This window comes from Thunnus thynnus, chromosome 20 (assembly GCF_963924715.1).
Source record: "Thunnus thynnus chromosome 20, fThuThy2.1, whole genome shotgun sequence".
Taxonomy (NCBI): domain Eukaryota; kingdom Metazoa; phylum Chordata; class Actinopteri; order Scombriformes; family Scombridae; genus Thunnus; species Thunnus thynnus.
Genome location: NC_089536.1, coordinates 24,013,682 through 24,035,617, shown reverse-complemented (window position 1 = coordinate 24,035,617; position 21,936 = coordinate 24,013,682). Strand labels below are relative to the sequence as shown.

The 21,936-nt window shown below is 38.9% G+C and overlaps 2 protein-coding genes across 12 annotated transcripts in view; one reads left to right on the top strand and one right to left on the bottom strand.

Moving 5' to 3' along the window:
• The window catches only part of dnah9 (dynein, axonemal, heavy chain 9), a 178,652-nt gene extending 176,729 nt beyond the window's left edge, over nucleotides 1–1,923 (bottom strand). For all 8 annotated transcript variants that reach the window (XR_010924965.1, XM_067576794.1, XM_067576793.1 and 5 more), the window contains exon 1: nucleotides 1,393–1,923. Coding sequence is in view for 7 of the 8 variants with exons in the window: in XM_067576794.1 (XP_067432895.1) it covers nucleotides 1,393–1,833 (441 nt within the window). In the remaining variant the exon portion in view is untranslated. The remainder of the gene's footprint in view (nucleotides 1–1,392) is intronic.
• Nucleotides 1,924–1,926: 3 nt separating this feature from the next.
• myocd (myocardin) overlaps nucleotides 1,927–21,936 on the top strand; it is a 164,443-nt gene continuing 144,433 nt past the window's right edge. The window contains exons 1-2 of one of the 4 annotated variants that reach the window (XM_067576800.1): nucleotides 1,927–2,014; nucleotides 8,049–8,165. The gene's annotated coding sequence lies outside the window, so the exon portion shown is untranslated. Of the gene's footprint in view, nucleotides 2,015–8,048; nucleotides 8,166–18,462; nucleotides 18,542–18,839; nucleotides 18,976–21,936 lie in introns of those variants that run through there. The other 3 variants (XM_067576807.1, XM_067576805.1, XM_067576801.1) reach the window with 3 other exon arrangements.

The following is a 21,936-nucleotide window of genomic DNA, read 5'->3' as shown; positions in this document are numbered from 1 at the left end:
CAGCTATTTGATGTTGTAGCTAGATGAAGCTAAACTTAACTTCCTTACATACTGTTGGGTAGTTTAATCTATAATACTGTATCATATTTTAGAAACTCACATTGTTGTAAGTAAAATATAGAAAGTAATTACAGCTTTGAGACAGATACAGTCAAGGCTGGATTACCAACCAGGCAAATTGAGCAACTACCATGGGGCTCCCAGACCCCCAAAGGGTGTGAAGGCTCCATGTCACTGTGTGGTTATTAGTTTGTGATAATGTAATTACTTTCAAGTTTCCTTAATACTGTATGCTCTATTAAACCACATTACAAACTCAAATGATAGGAAACACCTGCATTACCATCTAATCTTGAGGTCACATCTTGTAGAAGCACGCTGCTTTTAAATCTACATTTAATGCCTTTATTATTTTAGTAGCAGTTGTACTAACATGGTGCATTTTACTGAATAATTCTGTTCTTAATCAGGTTACCACAAACCAGTGGTGGATGAAGTATTTCATTTGGCTTAAGTAAATATAATGCATATACTATATTATTGTTTTATTATTACTGATACTTTAAAGATACCCTGTTTTGACCACTAGTAGAAGTGCAGTGGTACTTTTACAAGTGTTTCCATGTTTAGTTTTTAACAGACACAAAGACATTTACATCCTGTATTTACTTAAGCAAATGTGGTGATACTGCAATATAAAAATACTCTAATGCAAGTGAAAGTCCTGCGATGACAATGTCACTTGCGTGGGAGTGGAGATTTTTTTTTATGTGTACATAGCATTTATATTGTTGTAGGTGGTTTAAGTGGCTAGTTTGAACTATTTCAAATACTGTTTTGGGCAATCTAATCTGTATCAGTGCATCATATTTTATAAGATCATCATATGTTTTTTATGTTATCTGTAGCTGTCAAATAAATGTAGTTGAGCAGAGCATGAAATGGAACACTTTAAGTACATATAGCCTACTTCAAATTGGTTGATTTGGAGTACTGATAAGATTTACAGTACTTGAGTAAATGTACTACTTAGTTACATTCCACCTGCTGTAATGTGGAATGTCCCACAGTTCATTTTTGTTCCAGTGACCCCTGTAGTGGGTGAAATGGGCCCTTGATGCTGTGGAGTTTAAAGTTCAATGCTTGTCTCAGACGTGTAGTGGACTAGAGGTATAAAGAAGCATGACATCCTCTAGTGGGCTACCTCAGAACTATTCTAGTAGCCTACTTGAGTAAGTGTAGTCTACTTAGTCACATTTGACAAGTGAGTCCATAATGAGCTACTTGGGCAGCTGAATATCATTTCAAAACTGTGGATAAGAAGGATAATTTCGTCATCTTAAGGCAGCCTTCATGCATCTAATAATTAACACATTCTGCTCTGCTGCTCACCTCGTCAACTAGAGCAGAAAACTGATCCAGCGGAGCGTAAGACAAGTCCCCGCAGACCAAGTTATCCTTCATGGAGTCTGGACTCAGCGCAGTTTCTCTTCGTTTCACAAAGTACACAGCTTTGTTTTTGGAGCTGGCCGTGAAGGCAGCGGCGGGCTGCAGCAGCCCGGCGGCGGTCACACACACCACCAGAGTCCGCTGCTCGGGTTTGTCCACAAACTCCTGCAGGACCTGTCTGTTGTCCTCGCTGGACACGCACTTCTGCCATCGGTCCTGTTTCAGTTTCAACGTCCTCAGCACGTAGTCTGCTATAAAGTCCAGTCTCTTGTCCTCAGCAGGTGACTCGTCCATGTCCGCAGGGTGCTCTGCTGTCCCGGCTCGAACCCCGCCAGTGGATGAACTGATTGTGTCTCGGCCTCCATAGTAACGCGGTGTTTGCATTAATCAGGCCGTTGCTGAGGGGACATGAGCGACCTGGAGCTGACCCAGGACCAGGACATCCCCCCTGTCCCTGCGTCCACCTGCTGACTGACTCACACCTATTGTTCCCCTTCAGCGTTTTGTTTGAGTTTCAGGGGAAAGTTTTTGTCACAGTGCGGCCATCTAAAGCAATATAATTAAGGTAATAATATGGAAGCATTGTGTGTTAAAACTACAGTGAAGCGCGACAGGAAGGTTAAGAGCCCCTCAACTAAAAATATGTTTTGCTTATTGTTACTCCATTTGACCTTCACTGTGCAACATTATATGAATATGTGCAGAGTTTGACACTATTTTCACATGTATTTTCTGAAGAGGGAAAGTTTGTGCTCTCCTTAAAACTGAATTCAACCTTAGATGCATAACGTTAGGTGGGTCAAAAATGTCCCAGCATTTCATATTCCAGGTATTGCTTGTTTCTGCCAAATGGTATATTTCATTTACCCCTTTTACATTTTAAACAAATATATTTTTGTGTCACTACCTCAACTTTCCATAAGTTTGTTAAAATGATCTATACAGTATGCATTTCCTATAGAAATTCATATAAACCATTCATCCTTGTCAGGTATACAATATATTTACTGTGAACATCTGAACTGCCATTAGTGTCACCACTCAGCTGCATTATTTTACATGGTAAGACAATTTTACATTTAACACATGCAAGTATCAACTGTATATACTCTCATTACTGTATTTGTTGTGGACATATTGCCAACATAACTATATGTCTTAACTCTAAATATCTAAGCACATATTTTAGAGGGATGGACTCCTATTACAATATCTGCTATTTTGATCATTTGAAAAAAAAAAAAAAAATTCACCAAACAATTATTATTATTACAGACACCAAAAGCAGATTATGTTATATATCTTCAAATATTTCTTTCTTTAAAGCTGCTCCCTGTTGGGTTAAATTGTGATAATTATCATTACTAGGTACCATTCCTATTAAATTATGACATGCTGAGGACAGAGGAAGTCATTTTTAAAAACAGCATCATTATCTTCATTATCAACATCATGGGCTTGGTTTGATCAAACAAAACATTTTATTATTTTAATAGTATAGTAATAGTAATAGTATTGATGTTACACTTTATTTGTTAACCTTTTAATCTAAGATGGCAGAGATCCTTACAGCTTTATGAGGACTTTTATCTTTATCCATGTAGTTTTGGTTGATTTAGAAAGATGTGATTGCCATATTTGGCCATAAGGTGGCATCACTGCACTGAAAACAACATACTGAGTCCTACTTGGGTCAATACACAAGTAAACTTTGATGGTTCACTTCCAGATGTAAGCCTCAGCAACAGAGCTGGGCGAGGGCAGAACATCATCATCCCCACTCAACTTGCAAAAAAAATGCAAAAACCAAGTTTAAGAGCATTTTGAGGTGTCTTGGAAGTGTACTTTTCAAAATCTTTGTCCCTTTTTTCTCTGTGATAAAATGATCAAACCACACATTTAACCCTCATACAGCTGTTTGCAACAACTTGGCAGTCTGTGTGTAGCCTGTTCAGTATTCTGATGTGGGATGTGAGAGAAGATTATCAGCAACAGGACATCAAATGTTTTCTTTGACGTCTTTTGTCTCAAGGACGTGCATATTGGATCACGGTGACCCATGACAGAACTCCAAGGAAGGTGTATGTGTGTTTATGAATATGCATGTGTGTGTGTGTGTGTGTGTGTGTGTGTGTGTGTGTGTGTGTGTGTGTGTGTGTGTGTGTGTGTGTGTCTCTGTGTGCAGACCGGAAGGTGTGAGTCATTCAGATTGTGGAGAAGCAGCAACTAAGGAGGTTCAGTTCCTCTGAATGACTTTGAAGATTAAGATGACAGACCAAAGAGAACCATCGCAGCCAGACTTTCCATTTCAGAATCAAACGAGCCGCCTGGTCGCTGATATGAGGGGACTGCTGGCTACATCAAGCTGGGTGGCTGGACACTGAAATACATAAAACAGGAATGCCTGGCTTAATTCTCCTTGCTGATCTTTAGATCAGCAAGGAGAATTAAAGCAAGACTATTACAGTCCAAAAGCACAGAGTGGCAACAGGGGACTGACAAAGTTGCTGCTCAATATCAGTCACTCAATGAGTATCTGGCTATAGCTTTCAATAGATAACTGGCCAGACCGGATACATTTCTTAAAGAAAGTTTGCCTTACCTTAAAATCCCCTTCGACTCAAAATGTGTTCTGCTTTTTGTTCCTTCAGTTGCATGTTTGAGCTTCTCTGTGCAGAATGATGGATGTGCAGAGTTTGTTTCATCTGCTGAAGGAGGAAAGTTTCTCCATGCTCACAAATCTCAGTTAAAAGTGTGCAGCTACAAGCATGATTTGTAACATCACAACTAGTTTGGAGCCAATCGTGGTCCAATATGAAATTTACAAAAGTGTGATGTGGAAACTTGAAACCTCCTGAAATGAACAGTATTTGCATATTCATAGATTTTGGCTTTATCATCAAGGGAGAAGGAGTTGATATCAAGAATATCTGATGAGACAATTGAACTTTTCATGTAGAAAAAAAGAACATATCAGAAATTGGAAGGAAGCTTAGCCAAAGTGTTAATGACTTTAAAAAAAAAAGTATCTCCAAACAAAGGAAAGAAAGAGGGGAAAAAATCTAACTTAACTAGCTTAACTCAGGAAACCTCAGGGCACACAGCTACACAAACATCCATGTATCTCAATCTCAAAACAACTCTCCCCTTAAATAGGCCCTCCAATCTGTCCAGGCAGAACCATATTTCTCTCAGGGATGTTTCAGTCTTCCACACCTATAACAGGTAAACAACAATGTTGCTTGTATCAGTACACATTGTCTAAACAATGCTCTATATATTCCCTACCGTAAGCCAAAATGAATACAACTCACGTTAATACTAAACCAAACATTTAACTAAATACAATAAATTCCCCCCATACTTGGTACAACCCATAACATCACTGGTGATGTCAGAAAGAGTTTAAATACAGGAAGTCCTGGGGGGACTCCCCTTTTGTCTCCTGAAAGCATGGTGGGTATGGTAAGTACCAAAGCAAACTAATTATAACTCAAGACTAAATCAGTAAACAGCAACTGAGCTTAAACAATACTTGTCTGTCTTGATTAAACCACAAATGCAGTTGTTAATATAATAAAACAATGCTAAACAAACAAAAACTAACACAGTATGCAAAAGCACTGCTGCACATGGCAACATTATACTGTCTAAACAAACAAATGAGCACAGTAAGAAATACAGCCAAGTGTAACAGGGACAGATGGTGTGGTCTCCCCCGCTTTGTCAAACACAAATTATTAATCAGCGCATAGTATTTTTATACATCTTTAAACATGTTTGGAGGGGATCTTTAAACACAGATCAGGCAGCTCAGAGTTCAGTGGATTACAAGAAGATCATGCTGAGCTTACCTCATCATGAAGTCATTTTCTGAATGTCCATTTTCACCACTGGACAGGTTAATGCACAACAGCTCTTTGGTATTTGATAAATACAGGTTTAGTTGTAGTAAAAGATGTGATGAAAAACGTTGTTTAATGTGTTAAGCTATCCAATCAATTTTGTTTCATCAATGATAATTCATTTTCAAAACAGATGATTAATATATTCTTAATTTGGAACTAGTAATTCAAAAGATTCTGTTCATTAATGTCCCTGGAAATGAGTAATCAGCCTGAGATGTAATTTAATTTTAATTGAGTTTTGGTTAGAATGATGCAGATGGTTGTTTGATATTCTCAACAGAGCAAAATTACTTTGCATTTTTATACCACAGTAATCAATGATTTATTTCATTAAAGTTGCCAGTTTATGAACTACCTGTAGCTCAAAGCAATTTGTGCTGCTGTTGAATTGTTTTGTGTTATAATGGGAGGTGTTTCTAATATTTTGTCCTTCTGGTTACATTACATTAATGGGGGGTGGACAAAATATTAGAAACACCTCTCAGTATTATGAAATACAGTTCAACAGGACTACAAAATGCAGCCTGAAATATGAGCATTAAAGATCCCCTCAGACATGTATTAAGACATAAAATATTCTACTTGGAACAATGTGTATATGATATGGTTTTTCCACCAAAATAGTATAATTACCATTTTAAAATCCTTTAAATTACATCTGCTCCTTCTCCCTCACAAAAATCCAGAATCTATACATATATATTTCATTTCAGAAGTTTAACTGCTGGACACAAGATGTTTCCTACTTCACTGTAAAGTTCATTCTCAGTGTTTGTGCACTGGAGGCTTCAAGTTTCCACATCACACTCGTATGAGTTGAATATTGGACCAGGATTGGCTTCCAAACTAGTTGTGATGTCACAAATCATGATCATAGGCCCACCGATTAAAATGTGATTCAGTGAGCACAGAGAAACTTTCCACTTTCAGCAGATGAATGTGAAAACAAACTCTGCACATACATCATTCTGCACAGAGAAGCTCAAACATTCAACTGAAGGAACAAGAAGAAAAACATATTTGAGTGGAGGTGGACTTTAAGTTAAATAAACACTTCAACTGAAGGAAAAAAAATAGCGCAAAGTGATATACAATCAGGAGGCTGAACATTTACAAAACGTCCTTAGTGGAAAATAAATGGGAGTGAATGCAGTGCTTAGTAAGGATTAGACATCCATAACTAAATCAGGATTAAATCATATCACTGTAATAACTAAAAAGCAAAGACACTGACAATTGACATTTAGTTTGGACCTCTCCACCCAAAATTCCTACCTGTCACCAGCAGAGGACAGTAAAGGTCTTAGATTATTTCATGCCCCTGTAAGGCTTGAATTTAGGCAAAAGTATGATAGCGCAGACTTGCAGTAAGGAAAGTCTTTTAAATATTTTGAGTAAAAAATATCTTCCTTTTTTAGGCTTTTGAAAATGCTTATGTTCTTTAAAAAGGACAAGTGGTTCCTCAGATTTATCTGAGCACAAGCATCAAACAACTATTTGAATAAGACAGAAGCACTTGTCCTCAGGACATCTGGCACACTTTCACAACATCTGTGTCCATGTTAGTTGAAACACAAAGCATGAATATGGATTAAAATAGAGTATAACATGAGAATATTAAGTGTACAAAGAATAAATGTCCCTGGAGCTATTCGAAACTAATGGTAATGAAGCTCTTTTTATTTTTGATGCGTTAGTTCAGTTCACTGTGTAAAGTTTATCCTGTTTCCATTTGACATAAAACCTTGTAAACAAGTACAGTATAAAAAGGCATTTATTAACTTGTTAAAATTCTTCATTCACCATCTAAAATTTGCCGGTCCCTCTCTCTGTTCCTTGTGTTATTGCTTTCAGATGTGTAACGGCACCAGTGTGAGAGAACTGAGTTGGATTGAATTCAGCAGAAATAAGTGTTATTTGTCCAAAACTGTCCATCGACACATCCTCATTCCTTTTAAATAAAGCTAAACTAAGTTCATAGATTGGAAAACGGCGGCAATTCAACAGGCAAACATGTACAAAAATGTGTGTCATGTATTTCCACACATGTTAGCTTACTCAAACAATATCAACAATCTGGGACTTTGCAGACATTCCTCTGTGTCTAACTGAAGTTTCTAAATGACTTGTCCTTGATCCATATCCAGCATGTCTGGTTTGGACTTCAGACACACCTGATGAGCAAACCTTTCTTCTTGTCTTTGTTTTCCAATTCAGGTAGTAAAGCAGCCGCATGTTTTCACACTTCCTGATTCATCAAAAAAATGGAGGCATGCATGTCTGCCTTGTTTTAACAGGCAAATGAAATTCTAGGTCATTATAACTTGGATCTTACTTTTGGGTTTTGACCATCACTCTGTCAGTGCCAATAACATTGTATTCTTCAAGCTAACTGCTAATATGCTCTCAATGAAAAGGTTACCATACTGATGTTTAGCATCATGTTTAGCATGTTCTCCTTCTTAGTTTAGCATGTTGACATTTACTAATTAGCACTAAGGCTGATGTGAATGTCATTAGCTGTGTTTAGTATTAATTAGTACAGGACAAATTGAAAGTTTGATGAATTGTTATCACCAAAAGTGATTACAATTCATCTTGAGGGGGACATGAATGAATAGACCAAATTTCATGACAATCCATCTAATAGTTTTTGGGACAGTTCACTAAAAAAATCTTCACCCCTTTCAGTCTGGACCAAAGTGGTGGAGAGACCAACAAACAGACAGACTGACATTGCCATCCTTAGAGCCATGCTGCTAGCATGGATGAAGAGTGGCAGCAAGGAATGCAAGCAGATGATCACAGGTATTAAACAAACCTCCAGGTTAGCCAAACTCACTCAATCTGTCTGTTATCACACTTAACACAGCAAATTCCTACTTCGACATTGACCTGTTGTATCTACTATTGTGTGCACTGTTTTCCCGTAAAATGAAGGGTTCTTACTGACATGTGTGCTCACTCTCTGTTTTACCTCCAAAGTGGTTAAGATAATCTGCCTGAACCGCTCATGTTTCTCGCCCTTCACAATTAGCGATGCCACCATGTTCCTAGATCTTAGCAATTACTTTGGTGAGCATAATGTTATCATAACTGATAGAAGTGATGGCAAAACATATGCAAATTAGACCCTAATTGTATTAAAAACTGAATTCTCCTTTACGTTTTTATATCAAATTCAGGGATTCACTCTGGAGCCAGATCAGTTCTTAATATAATCCATGTACACTGTGCCATTCTGAATGTAGAAGATCAGCAAACATCAAGGTGCAAACACATTCACACATCCACACATGGGTGCTTCACCAGTACATAAATTCATGGCTTGCTAGAGCATGTGTAAGCCACACTAATAGAGCTGTCAATTACCACAGGAGGGGGCTGCAGTATAACACACCAACAGCGCCTTTTCACACACATATGCCTTTTCAAAACCTCACACACACACGTCAGTGAGATAAACAGAAGTTTCATGCCTGTATGCCTGACAATGACCTCATACATGTGATGGTGAGATGCCAAACAAAACCAGCTCTCTCGATGATGATAGTTAAGCACACAGAGCTAACTGGGACTATTTGATTTCAAAGGAAGCAATTTCAATGACCAGCCGTCGAACACTGCAAAACACCAAAACCACGCGGAGACCACAAGTGGACATAGAAAATGTGATTCATTTTGCATCCGGTTTCCCTCAGCGCACTTCATCTGCAATTCAGACGCTCACACACATTTCCCATTTGCATGAGTTCTGGAGCAGTAGAGCTTTTATACACTGTGTTCCAAGTCATTCCTGGCAAAGCTGGCTAACCGAGAAATGTGACGCAAAGTCTGGTACTGAGGATATGCCACAATTCATAAAGGCAAGCATCTGTTTCAGCAAAAGCCTGGTTCCTGGTGTGTTGCCAGATGCCGCTCAAACCCTTCAGAGCGCCAAGCCTGACGTTCTTAATGATACTAACCTGACACTGGCAGGGCTGAGAGCAGCACCTGACACCTGACGCTGTTTGTGCATGAATGTGTTTGAGGAATCTGATGAATACCTCAGCCTCTCGGGAATGCCAGTAATCCCAAATGCTTCTGAATGATGCTTTCCCTTCTTGGTTTGGATGGAGCTTGATTCATTTGTTCACTTCATGTCAAGAGCAGCAGCATTAATCATACTTGACTCAGTCTGAGTGAGGGTGAACGTTTTCAGTTTCGTAAAATCAGAGGAGGAACTATTCATATCTTTGGCTGTTTTTCTCGACCTCTGGCAACATTTTCTTGTATTTGTCAGTTATGAGGCAATGCTCCTTCTCTTGAAAGCCCCATCAAACTAGGTGACAACGTATTATTATGCAGCACTCAAAGTATAAGTGGTCCTCCTGTGACTGTCTGAGTTTGTCAGAAGCCACTACAATAATAGGAATGCGTAGTACTGGCCTCTAGTGTCACATCTTCACAAAAAGAGAAGGAGAGCACACCCAGAGACAACATGTCAAGCTATTTCTAGGTCCGGCACTCCAGAGGGATGTGACACGTTGAGCGAGGCGGGGGTAACACTCAGGCCAGCGAGTGTATGAGAAAGCTGATAACAAGCAGAGAGGAAGCCGATGCTGTTTATCTGGGCTTTCCGCACACATATAATCGCCAGGCCTTGTGGTTGTTGAATTATGCGGCCTTACAAATGGCTCGAAACGAACCCTGGTTACTTTGTTCCTCCGGAGGGTGAGGGAGGTGAGAGGTTTTGTGGTTGGTGGTGACGGTGGGCAGAGTCGTGTTCTGCCAGTCAGATCTGGCCCTCTGAGCCATGTGGAGGTTTGTCAAAGGAACGCTGATGGCTTTTAAAGAGCTGCAGGCCATGACTAGATGGGTAATTTTCATACTTTGCGATTTGGTGAGGGGCCAAAAGTAACATGCTGGAGGCTCGTGCTCTCTGAAACAGGATATTGGGTTAGTAATGGCTATCAGGGGACCAGCAGAATGACATAAATGTAAGGCTTTTTTCACACATATCATTGAGAGTTAATAGAAGTCTTTGCATGTACAGTATGAAACCCATTATACACAGGGTAGTCACATCTTGGATTTATATTGTGAACATGGATCAAACTCTGGCTAACATTTGTTGTTCCCCAATATGGAGAAAAAGTGAACAATGTTACAGACTACTGTTCTATTGCACAAGGTAATTTTCAATAACCACGCTGTAATCTTTTAAGAACATTATTTATTAAGTGATTATTCCTCTTTGTCCATTTTTAAATTGCATAAAATTGTACTCAGGAATAGCAGTAATGTAATAGCCTCAATTTCAGCTCTAACTGAGGGCCCACTGGGTTTTAGCCCTGCGGTGACACCTTACCTGGGCTTCATAACAGTATCTGGCAACAGTGTTAACCCCACCGCAGGGCTCGGCCTGGCTGGGTTCGGAGAACTCTTCCTAATAGCCGTGTAATCAAGCCCAATTAGGATCAAATTAGAGGCAGGGTTTCACCTATGAGGTCAGCGTCCACATCGCTCCCTGGATGCTCCCCAGCTTATGGTTTTATAAATCATTTCTGGGCCTATAACAAGCTTGAGTAATAGTGAAAATTATTTTCTACTTTTTTTTTCTGCAGTTGAACTAAAACACAGAGGTATAGCTGGCAAAACAAGCGAGCTGGAAATGGTGATACAGTATGTGCTGTAGCGCTCTTTGAGGCACAGATGTGTTGTAAATCAGACAGACTATGTATAGACTGTTCTGAAGGTTTCGAAACAGTTTGGGTTTCTTGTTATGTCATGCAACACCCACAAATCAGCTTGGAGGCCACCAAGGCATGCAGTAGTAAGTTTTTCTAACAAGCTAACAGAAAGGGTCCGCTGTTGATGAAAAGACATGACATGACATTAAAAGATACTGTCTCTGGCATGGCTGGTGAGTGTCCTTTACCTCACAGATTCCTGTGATACGGCTAAAGTAAATTTGGGCCTTGTTGTATATGCCTTACAGAAGTATACTGTTTATTTAACATCTCCAGTGTGCTGAGTTATGACTAGTAATGATTACTCAAATGCCCAGTGTTTGGGCTATTGTACCAGGAGTGCCTCCAAACAGGCCCACTGGTGTTTATTTGAATTTTCCATTTTATATTGCCACGTGTCATTAGGCTGTTTAGAGTTTACCCTGAGTGATGGATCATTTCCTTCACCCCTCTCCACTCACTAAAAAACCTGCTGGATGGCGCGTGCTTGTCCTAAAGGTGGAGAATATGTGCATGTGTATTCCATGGCTAGAGATAATGGCACTCAGAGTGCTTGACAGATGTCTTATTTCATTACACAAAAGACAACACCTATACAATCAGTGTTATGTCTGGCCCTGAAAAAAAGCTTGAACTTAAAGCGCCTCTACTCAAATTTTTTGCGTCAACGTATTACATTTCATTAGCCTTTATAGATATTTTTTTTTCGTCCCTTTCATATATTTAGGCTGGTTAAATGTGGAGTGCTGAGATGCAGTTCTTAATGTATAATGGCTACTGTTTGATGCTGGATCCAAAAACATATTGAAATCAATAGGAAGTCTCCAAACTTCTCTAATAGTAAAACTTTTTCTTTTTTACTACAAGAACTCACAAAAATGTCACGAAGTTCTTCTAATGTGTATCTAAGTGGCCATTTTGAAAATTATTTGCAAATGAAAATTAGCCTCCTGGCTAAGTTTACCACATGTATATCACATTGATGTGTGCTGTCCTCGATGAATATAAAAAGTATTTTCATATTAACAATGGATCAAACAATTATGTGTAATGTGAAAGGTGCCACTTATAGAGAAAAACCCACAGAGAATCATCACCCAACATAGCAATATCCTTCCACGCAACAGAGCTCTTTAGCCTCTTATCTCATTGTTTTGTTTTGTTTTTTGGTTGGCCCACAAATTTAGCCCTCATTGACCCTTCAGCAGCAGGCAGCTGTTTTCAACAAAAAGCTGCAAACAGCAGACAGACAGTTAGTGACTAACTGGTGAGGAGAGTTGCACATTTACTGGCTAAAGAACAGATATTTTTCTCAGGAGTTGGTGGAGACCAAAACAGAGGTAAAAGGAGAGTGAATATTGGGCATGGGACATTTGTCAAGCAACCAGAAAAATGATTGTTCTACTTGTTGGGCCATGTCTTCTGGTTTGTCACAATAGTAAACTGTTTGCTAATATGTTAGTCATCTTGCTAGCTAGTTATTCTGGCCCTTAGTAGCCAAAAATCAAAGGCTGTATACTCAAAATATAGAGCCTTACACTTCACAGTATTCTTTGAATTTGTTTTGGATGAGCAGCAGCAAGAGCAACTCATATCATTTTCAGATAAGTCTTGCTGCTGTTCTGGCCATGCATCATTGGCCTTTATCATGGAAGACATTTTGATATGTTACAGTAGGAAAATCACAGGTGTAAATAATAAAATACAGTAAATGATGGCTGAATTCCATTTAGCTGTTTCAGTTTCAGGGTCCTGGTAGAGCACATGTTGGCTCACTGTCACACTGTCATGGTTTACTGAGACACTAGCTCCATGACAAGTACAAAGAAATATGTTTGAACATTTGTAAAGTGTAAAGTCTTGAATTAACCATATATTTAATTGTTATAATTGAATGGTTTAAGACATAATAAAAGAACAATAACTTTACCTGCTGGCTCAGACACCAGGGGCTTTGCAGTGTTTCTCCTCAGCCCTGAAACTGCCAAGTCAGATGAGAAAGGAATCATAAATTAGTTTCCCCTGTAATCTCTACACCCTGGCTGGCTGTCCCAAGATGTCCTCCTAGATTTAAAAGCAACAGTGTAATGTTTATCTTGGCTAAAAAAGAATATGCATCAAACTCATTTGATGTATTAAAGACACTGCTGGATGTTGTTTACACACGCAGGTGAAAGCACGGTGGATAAAAACCTATGTTCTCCCTGTTTGATGTCAGCGCTTTGAAGGCAAAAATCAATCTTAAATCAAGATAAGAGTTTTTCAGTCTGGGTTATGTGGAATCACTGAATATCAATTGTGTGCTTTTACGTATTTCAGATATTTCAGTGGAAAATGGGCTCTTAATGTCTGATAGCATGTGAGTGAGTTCATAACATTTTGTGCTTTTGATTTCCCATGAAGCATTGCATCTACTCTACTTTCAGTCTAATAAAAGGTCAAGAGAATGTTATAAAACAGAGCAACTTAAAAGCACTATCTTGTGAATTCTTTGGGAAAACAGTGTTTAATTTATTCGTAATTCAATCATTTTTTTAGACTTTGTCATACTATCAGGAACATTAAAATGAGTAATCTTTTGGCTGCCAGTGCTGCTAATAGATAACCCAGCAGAAATCATTTCACTGCACTGGGTTTGAGCAATTCAAGCACCAAAACTCAGTTTCATGGGAAATGGGAGAATGCTTATTTTTAAAGTCAGGCCTGATGTAAATAGCACGCTACGTCTCCTCTGTTCCATGTACGACTCACGTCATGAAGTGTGATGAAATCCGTTTTGAATGCTCATTATACAAGTTATGTCATGAAATATTCATGTCATTTGTGGAACGTGTGAACAGTATGTTTGCTATTGTTCTAAAAATAAGATTTTACTCTTGTTTTCCTGAAATTCCTTCACAAGAACTTAATCACATCACACAGGTTGTAGAAAGAAATACTCTCAACATAAACATAGCGTCACTGTAAATGCTAACATTGAATTCTTTCATGCTATTTAAAGTGTGAAATGCAGTAAACGCAACAGAAATCAACCATGAAAAAATGACGGTACTGTTTAACAAAAAAAGACCTCATATGTTGAATATCATAGGTGTTGATAAAGTATTGATTACCACATTCATGCCCGGGTATGTGACAACGTCTGCAACCTGGAAACATGCTTTTCATTACTGGATAAGCCTCCTGTGCATAAAAGTGCAGTAAATGAAAGGCTTTTTTTTTTTTTTTTTAACCGTATGCACATATCATGCTCTAAAGTAGGCTACTTACTATGCACCCTCATCACATTATATTGTGGAAGTCAGAAGGAATCTGACAGGAAAATCCAGTGCATTACTAATGTAACTTCAACAAAGACAAACCATTGCAGTAGTTGGAATTAAATGATTGTTCCTCAAACTGAAAATCAGAAGAGCAGAAAACAACCACTAATGTTGTTTACAGTCTTTTATATATACTATATTATTTTGATATGGAAAGAATTGGGTTTCTCTGGAATCTCCTTGCTTCTGGTGCCAGTGTCATTAGAGTGCTGCTTACAGTCCCTGTTAAAGGTATTTATACAGTGGAGAGAGTCTGGGCATCTGTAGTCTGTGGGTTTGGGTCGAGTTTGTGGGAGGCAGTGTAGTTCAGTCAGTGCAAGGAGGAACATCAGGGGTCCAAATCCACACAGTTAAAGGATAATTCTGATTTATTACAACTTGAGTCTTATTTACATAGTTTTGGCCACCATTTCTATCAGTTAGGATAACATTGTACATTGCTGAGATCTGGAAATGTGGAAGCATCGCTATAATTAAGTCCAAGTCTAAAACAAAAGCAGTCAGACGTGCTAACAGTTTAGCCAGATTATCTAAACCACTTCATTTATTTCCATTGCACAGGAAAACTATACACGAACAATCACTGTAAGTGTGGTTAAAGTTGAACCAGGAAGTCTGTCTGAAAACTGTGATGGATGTTTAAAAAGATAGGTTTTTTTTTGTTTGTTTGTTTTTTTTAAAAAAAGACATTTGTTTTATCTTCCATATCATTTTGGCTAAGGTGGGGGTTTGTTTAAAACCTGAAGTCTCCAGATCTTAACATTAACCAGGTCTGTGCTATGTTATGTAGGAATGATGGCCAAAACTACAAAAAATAATATCCAAGTTGTAATGAACCAAAATTAACCTTTCAGCCAGCAATAATAATTTTTGGCGCAACAAGCTATGAACACAACATTATCTCCTCGGAAAGTTGCTACGGCAAACATGTTAGCAAAAAAAAAAATTACTTATCCAGCACACATGGAGCAACATTAGCATTTATGTCATGTTTGTATTCACCTGGCAAAAGTAAATCCAATGTTCTCTTTCCTTTTAGCTCTGTTCTGCTCTGTCGCAACTTCTGAGGGAAATATCTGACTCTTTGGCAGTGCTCCACTGTGCTCACCAGCTATATGCTGGTATAAGTGTGTCTGTCTGGTGTGTGCTTCGCAGGTAGCATACAGTGGGTTTGTCAAAGCTTTAACTAAAAACAGCTTACCTGCTGTGGCTGTTAACAGGGTTGATGAGAGCAGTGAGACTGACATACAACATACATAGTAAAGTTGTGGGCTGTAGAACCAAAACAATGAGCTGAAAGACGCTAAAACTCTGAGGGCAACTGCAGAGCTGGATGATAATTCTCTTTGACTTTGCCTATAGGGACAAACCCTTTAACATGACGAGTAATCATTGATCCATTGTAAGTACAAAAATGTTTTTTAGAGCAGCTTTATCACATGTATGTTTTTAAAAAGTGTTTTTTCCCATTCTCCCCAATGATTTAATTCCTTGATTTCAAATGTTTATGTATATATGTATCTTTTAATTCAAATGAAGTTCAAATAATATCCTGAGCTTATGCCGTCATCTCTCCTTTCTTTCTTCTCTTACATCAACATACAGCTCATAACGTGGACTCGATGCACTGCGCTTTATTCACAGCAACAGGACCATTTGTCAAAATGCAAATAAAGATACACGAGTGAAAGAGAGGCTTTGAGGAAACCCAGACCACCTGGCTCCTTTGGCCCTCTTTACCTCCCTGCATGAACAGGCCCACACTAACATGAGCATGTTTTCAGTTTGCAGCAGCGGGAATAATATATCTGGATGTGAACAATTGTGCTTGTTTTGCCATTACACTGCAGGCTGGGCTGAGTTCAACATACCAATAGCAGCTATTACGACTGGATGACAGCGGCCTCTCTGCCCAGTCTTCAAGTACACCGCACTCACTCAAAGCTGCACAGCTGAGGTAATGCCTGGGTCGCAGGCCAGAAATCCATGTTCAGAACAGGGATACGAAATCAGATCTAAATTTAGAGGATTGTTAAGTAGACTCTGTAACAATTCCATCAATCAAACAGGCTGACTTCTCCCTCTCGTGTTTTACAAAAGAGGATTTTCTACATTTTAGTGCTATGTATCATGGATTACGTCACGGCTGTGGCTCATAGGCAAGAGTTCTTGTGGTGTCACATTTTACATGCCTAACTTCAACGTCATGTTAAGCATCCAAGTTTTACCCCCCAAATTTTGACATCTGAGTTTTTCTCTTCTGCCTCTTTGTACTCCCCATGACCAATGACTGAACCCCTCGTTGATAAGTAAAGGGGCCTTATCCTCGGAAGAGAGCTGAAAAGCAGGTTCAATGCTCATCCTCAGAATGTTTTGATACTTTGGTCTTGATCCGAGGTGAACGATACAAGCTTCTGGTAAATACCAAGCTGACTGTAAAATATTAGCCCTTCTCTTACAGGGTATCACATGAGCCTGCCTTGGGGCGTCGCTGAAAGCTCTTAATGCCTTCCACCCTGCTGCAATGCCACTTTTCCCAGGAGTTGGACTGTCTGTCAAACTCATATCTTTAAGAAAGAAAAATTATAAAAATTGACGTTAAAGAAAGTTGGCTATGTGTCTGTAATTACACATGTATCCAAAACAAGTTAATAAAAAAAGATAGATAGATAGATAAATAGAGCCCTTTATTAATCCCAATGAGAAATGGCATTCTTATATCGGCCAAGTCACATAAATCAGGAAACAAATAAGATAAGGTCACTCAAAGAGGTAGGTAAGCAGGACTGTAGTTATAGTGAGGACACTGAGGTTATGTCTTGAGCAATTTGTCTGGGAATTTGTAGGTTTTAGTGACCTTGGAGCCATTTTTCCTACAGTTAACTAAAATCCACATTTTTAGAACTGATTCCAATACTTTTAGGCCCAGTATTTTTCCAGCAAGATTCTCAATCAAAGTTCTCAATCAGAATTTTCTTCTTGGCAGGGCATTTAGACTTATGTTGGCAAAACAAAAAAACAAAAAAAACAAAAAAAAAAGGCTTTATATTATTGGTCTGTAATTCCTTTATAATTATATATAAGCAGTTGATGATTTTCAGAGGAATTTCCCTCAGAAACTGCTCTATTTAAATAAAGCTGGCAGAAAATATAAGTAAAACAATTGTGTTGACTTCTCATGGTCTCAGTAGTCCTGGCCACAGACCTGTAGGAAAATAAAATAAGAAAATAAAAGAGCATGAAGAAAAGATTTCAATGATAGTGCCCAGTAGTACAATGTACATTAGTAGTCCAAGTCAAGTGTACATAAAGGTCTTACTGTATAAGGTTGCATAGATGTTAAATTATGGTAGTAAATCCAGATTTTAAAGCTGGATTAACCAATATTTTTATGAACAACTGGTCAAATGATTACTTTGTTAAAGGGGTGTGAAACCCACAGAGAATTATCTGCATTTTGGTGTCTTTGTAAGCTTCTTCGTATTAGCTCATTGTTTTGATTTTACAACATGAAATTTTTTGGATCAGTCTCACTCTTTTCGTCAACCCAATTTCAAGCAGCTGTTCTTAGCAAAAATACTTTGATAACCCCAACATACACTACCTGCCCAGCACCAAATCGCAAACAATAGTAGCTAGCTACTAGCTGGTGAACATTGCGTTTTTAGAAGGTGAAAAGCCAGGTATTTTTCGTAGGAGTTGGTGGAGGTCAAAACAGAGCTAGATTGAGAGTGAATATTTGCCTTACATTCAATAGGTGACCAAAAACATGATTGCAAATGAACGCTAATGTGGCTTGATGCTAGCTTGTTGTGTAAACAGACAACATGTTAGCCGTTTCAACTTGAGAGGGCCATTTGATGTCAAATGTGAATGATTGTTATCTTGTTGTGGAGTTTGGATATGCACCCAAGTAACGAAAGAAAATGCAGCTTTAAATCAGTTTCATCAGTTACTGTATGTCAGTAAATGTCAATCTGTGGTCAAATAGAAACACCCAAATTCAATATATTTACTGAAAATAGTTACTTTTATCTTGCGGGTCAGTTGCTCAAGTCAGAGAGGCAACTTGAAGGAACTGTTTCACAAGGAAACCAACAGGGTGACAGAGGCAAAACATCTATCACTGGTGAGTCTAGATTCCCCAAATTTGAACCTGAGATATTGTGGAACAGTTCAAGATCAAGGCAGATAAAATGAAGGAGTGGTTACACTTGCCTGAATGATTACTTAGCCATTGAGCCACTGGAACTCATCAATTCCCAGTGACTGCACGCTCGTTTTGTCGAAACCACTCTTATCCAATGACCTCACTACTCTATCAAATAACTCAAAGATAAGCGAGTGGAGGTAACAACCCAGTCTGCAAACAAAAACGCTGATTATAAATAGCCTTAAAGAGTGCTTCAGACTGCTGGGAGGAGAGAACACGTTGCTTTACACACACAAACACACACACACAGCAAGAGTTGTACATGTGGAGCAGCAGGGCCGGGTGAGGACACCCCCTCGCTGGATCAGGATTACCCCGCTGCTGTATCAAGCCTCCACCGACGACTCAGTGTGAGTTATGCAATATATCTTCTCTCATCTTCCGCGTCAGGAGCGGACTGAAGCTAATTTATAACAGAATTAGAATACTGTATGTATCTGGGTTCTTTTTATTCAGAACTTCAGCTTTATAAAACGAAGCAATCTGGAAAAACAAAGCTAAAACATAAATATCAGTGAAATAATATTGTGCTGTGTCATTCATAAAGGATTGCAAATCTTGCCTGTCCTCTGCTTGACTTGTCCAATTTTGAGTTCTTGTAACAGGTTTTGTGCTTCACTCCTACTTAGTGATCAAAGTGTGGTAGAAAAGGATGAAGATATTTCACTAAAGTATGCATTGTGATACCGGCTTCAAAGGCACACAGTATTAAGATTCATAACTGTGGGCTTTGGATAGGTAACTTAAGAAGATGATAATAGCCTGAGCAGACGTTTGGGGTGATAATGCAAAGGTGAACTTGTTTTTCTAACTCAAGGGGAGAGGTGGCGATTAGTCCTTGTGCACAGGAGAGAAAGGTAACGGTTAAAGTGAAGGAATCAAGAGAAATGAAAAGAAAATTGTGTTGGAAGAGAGAACAAATGAAAAAGAAGTCAGAGGAGACAGATGGGTGATAAATGAGGAAAACAACTGGCGTGCTGAGTAAAACTCGAAATGGAAACACTGGAGCACTGCTCTCTGAAAGATGATGGCCCTGTTACACAGATGCAGGGTTACATCTCTTTAGCAATAACACAGGCTGCTTTCATCTGCTCCAGTGTTAATTTCACCAAAGCTAAAGCTAAGTTATCAGTGGCCTTTGAAAACTATAACAAAATGTATTATATTGTAATGAGTAAAAACTGAATTATAATGTGAAAGACAGATGAATAGACAAATACTGTTTTAATGAAGTTTTCTTCAATGACCTGCACGGGCATGTGGAACCACATATTGTGTCCTCTGCCGCCCAAAAATATCTCCAGTTGATTTAGCTGCTTGACCTATTGCGCTAACAAGCAGCATCTCGCATTTCGGTACCATTATGTCTCTGCCAGTAATGTTAGCTGACGTTAGCGGTTCCTGGAAGGAAAAATAATGGATTTATGGACTAATGTCATGTACAATCCCACTGAAAAAAGAAGCAGCAACAAAACAGTTGGCACAAACTATGAAAACATGCAGGCCGTTTATAAAAAAGTAAGCTAATGTGACATCCGCTATCACATTAGTTTAGTCTACTTTTTAAATCTTCCTCAAGATGTTCACTAAAGGAATATTACTGTGCCAAAATAATATTTTAACTTATTTGATGATGACTTTTCTCATGTCTGCATGATAAATATGAAGCTAACACCACAAGCCGTTTAGCTTAGCTTACTACAAAGACTGGAAAACTTGGCAGCTCTGTCCAAACATAACAAAATCCTCCCCTCTAAAACTCGTTAATTAACATGCTATATGTCATTAGTTTTATCTGTACAAAAACTGTTAAGTTTTAATCAAGTGGCTATTTATTTATTAGTTTTAGCCAAATGTGGCTAAAACTAATAAACATGTCCATCCAAAGACTAAATCAAATGACCACTGATCTTCTACTATTAACTCTGACAGATTTTTTTTCTGTTTGTCCTCAATAAATATTCCAGATATGATCATTAGTAGTCATTTGTGGTCAAAAGTGCAGCAAGTAGCAAAGCTTTGTAGACACCTTGGCATAGGTGAGCTTCGAGGGCCAGGTCTGAGGCCCCAGTCAGCTCAAGAACCAGAGGAGGGTTGTTTATAGAAGCAGAGACATTCAGGAGGAACGTATCTTCTGGGCTGATCCCAGGAGCCGGACCTAATTAGAAACAACTGGTTGAAATTCACTTCAATGGCTACACAGATCTCTCTTTTTATGTTGCTTGGCTGGTCCTGCACGTTCATCAGCTGCACCTTGAGGCTCATCTCCATCTCTTAAGACTCCCCTGGCTGCTTGGTGTTTGTGGATTTCATGGATGGTAAAAAGAAATTTGAGGCCTGCCACCTAACTCCCCAGTGCTATCTCTCCTCTCTCTCGCTCTTTCACACACATGCGCACAGACAGGTCTTGTCTTGAAACAACAGGCTACAATCACACTTGTCAGGTCAAATCTGTTTCCAATTGGTCCTGGACTTTCATGTGTTTAAACCTCGCCCTGTTGCTTTTGAGAAACATTACATCATGGACCTGTTTTACTGTAGCTGCACTGTAGGTGCCTCGTAGCGTTTTAATCTCTCACCCCTCTTGTGTTTGGAGTTGAGTCAGTTATCATTAGCGATGAGATCACTGAGAGATCACGCTTTAAAGCAAGAAGTGCCACTGCTGTGTTGTGCAACCCAGAGAGCTGGATCCAATGTTAACCCGGTGCGCAGTATGAATTCTACCACAACGCAACATCCATACCGTGATTACATGTCTGGCAATATTGCAATTTGGCACACTCAAACCCAGACGTGAACTCCTCCAAGCTTTCAAGTCAATCTGACCCTGTCATCAGACCATCTCATGAGGGAGTTCCTCATTCAATTGGCATCCGAATGTTCCCTCTCAGACGAGCACTGGCAGACACAGTCGCTCATATTTGAACCAGGTGATGGAGTTTCACGTCAATATTTCTCATAATATAGACTAAATAATCATGGGGTGGACTTATCGTTGCTTTTTGAGGCACAAATTCTACACGACGGATGGTATTACTGGTAAAAAATAAGCTTTATTTTCTCACCTGACAGCTTTATTAATGGGGAGCCGTCTGTAGAAATATATTCAGAGAGAATGAGAGAATTTGAGAAAGGCCTGTTGTGAAATTGATGCGGAGATGTACTAAGAGCATGAAGGATGAGATTGCATAAAATATATATACAGCACATAACAGGGCAGGCCTGTGCAGATCCGCAAGCCAGACGCTAGCTGGTTATTTGACTCACGAAAGAAAACAAATCAAGCTTCAGCTGAAAATAAACTCTTCGCT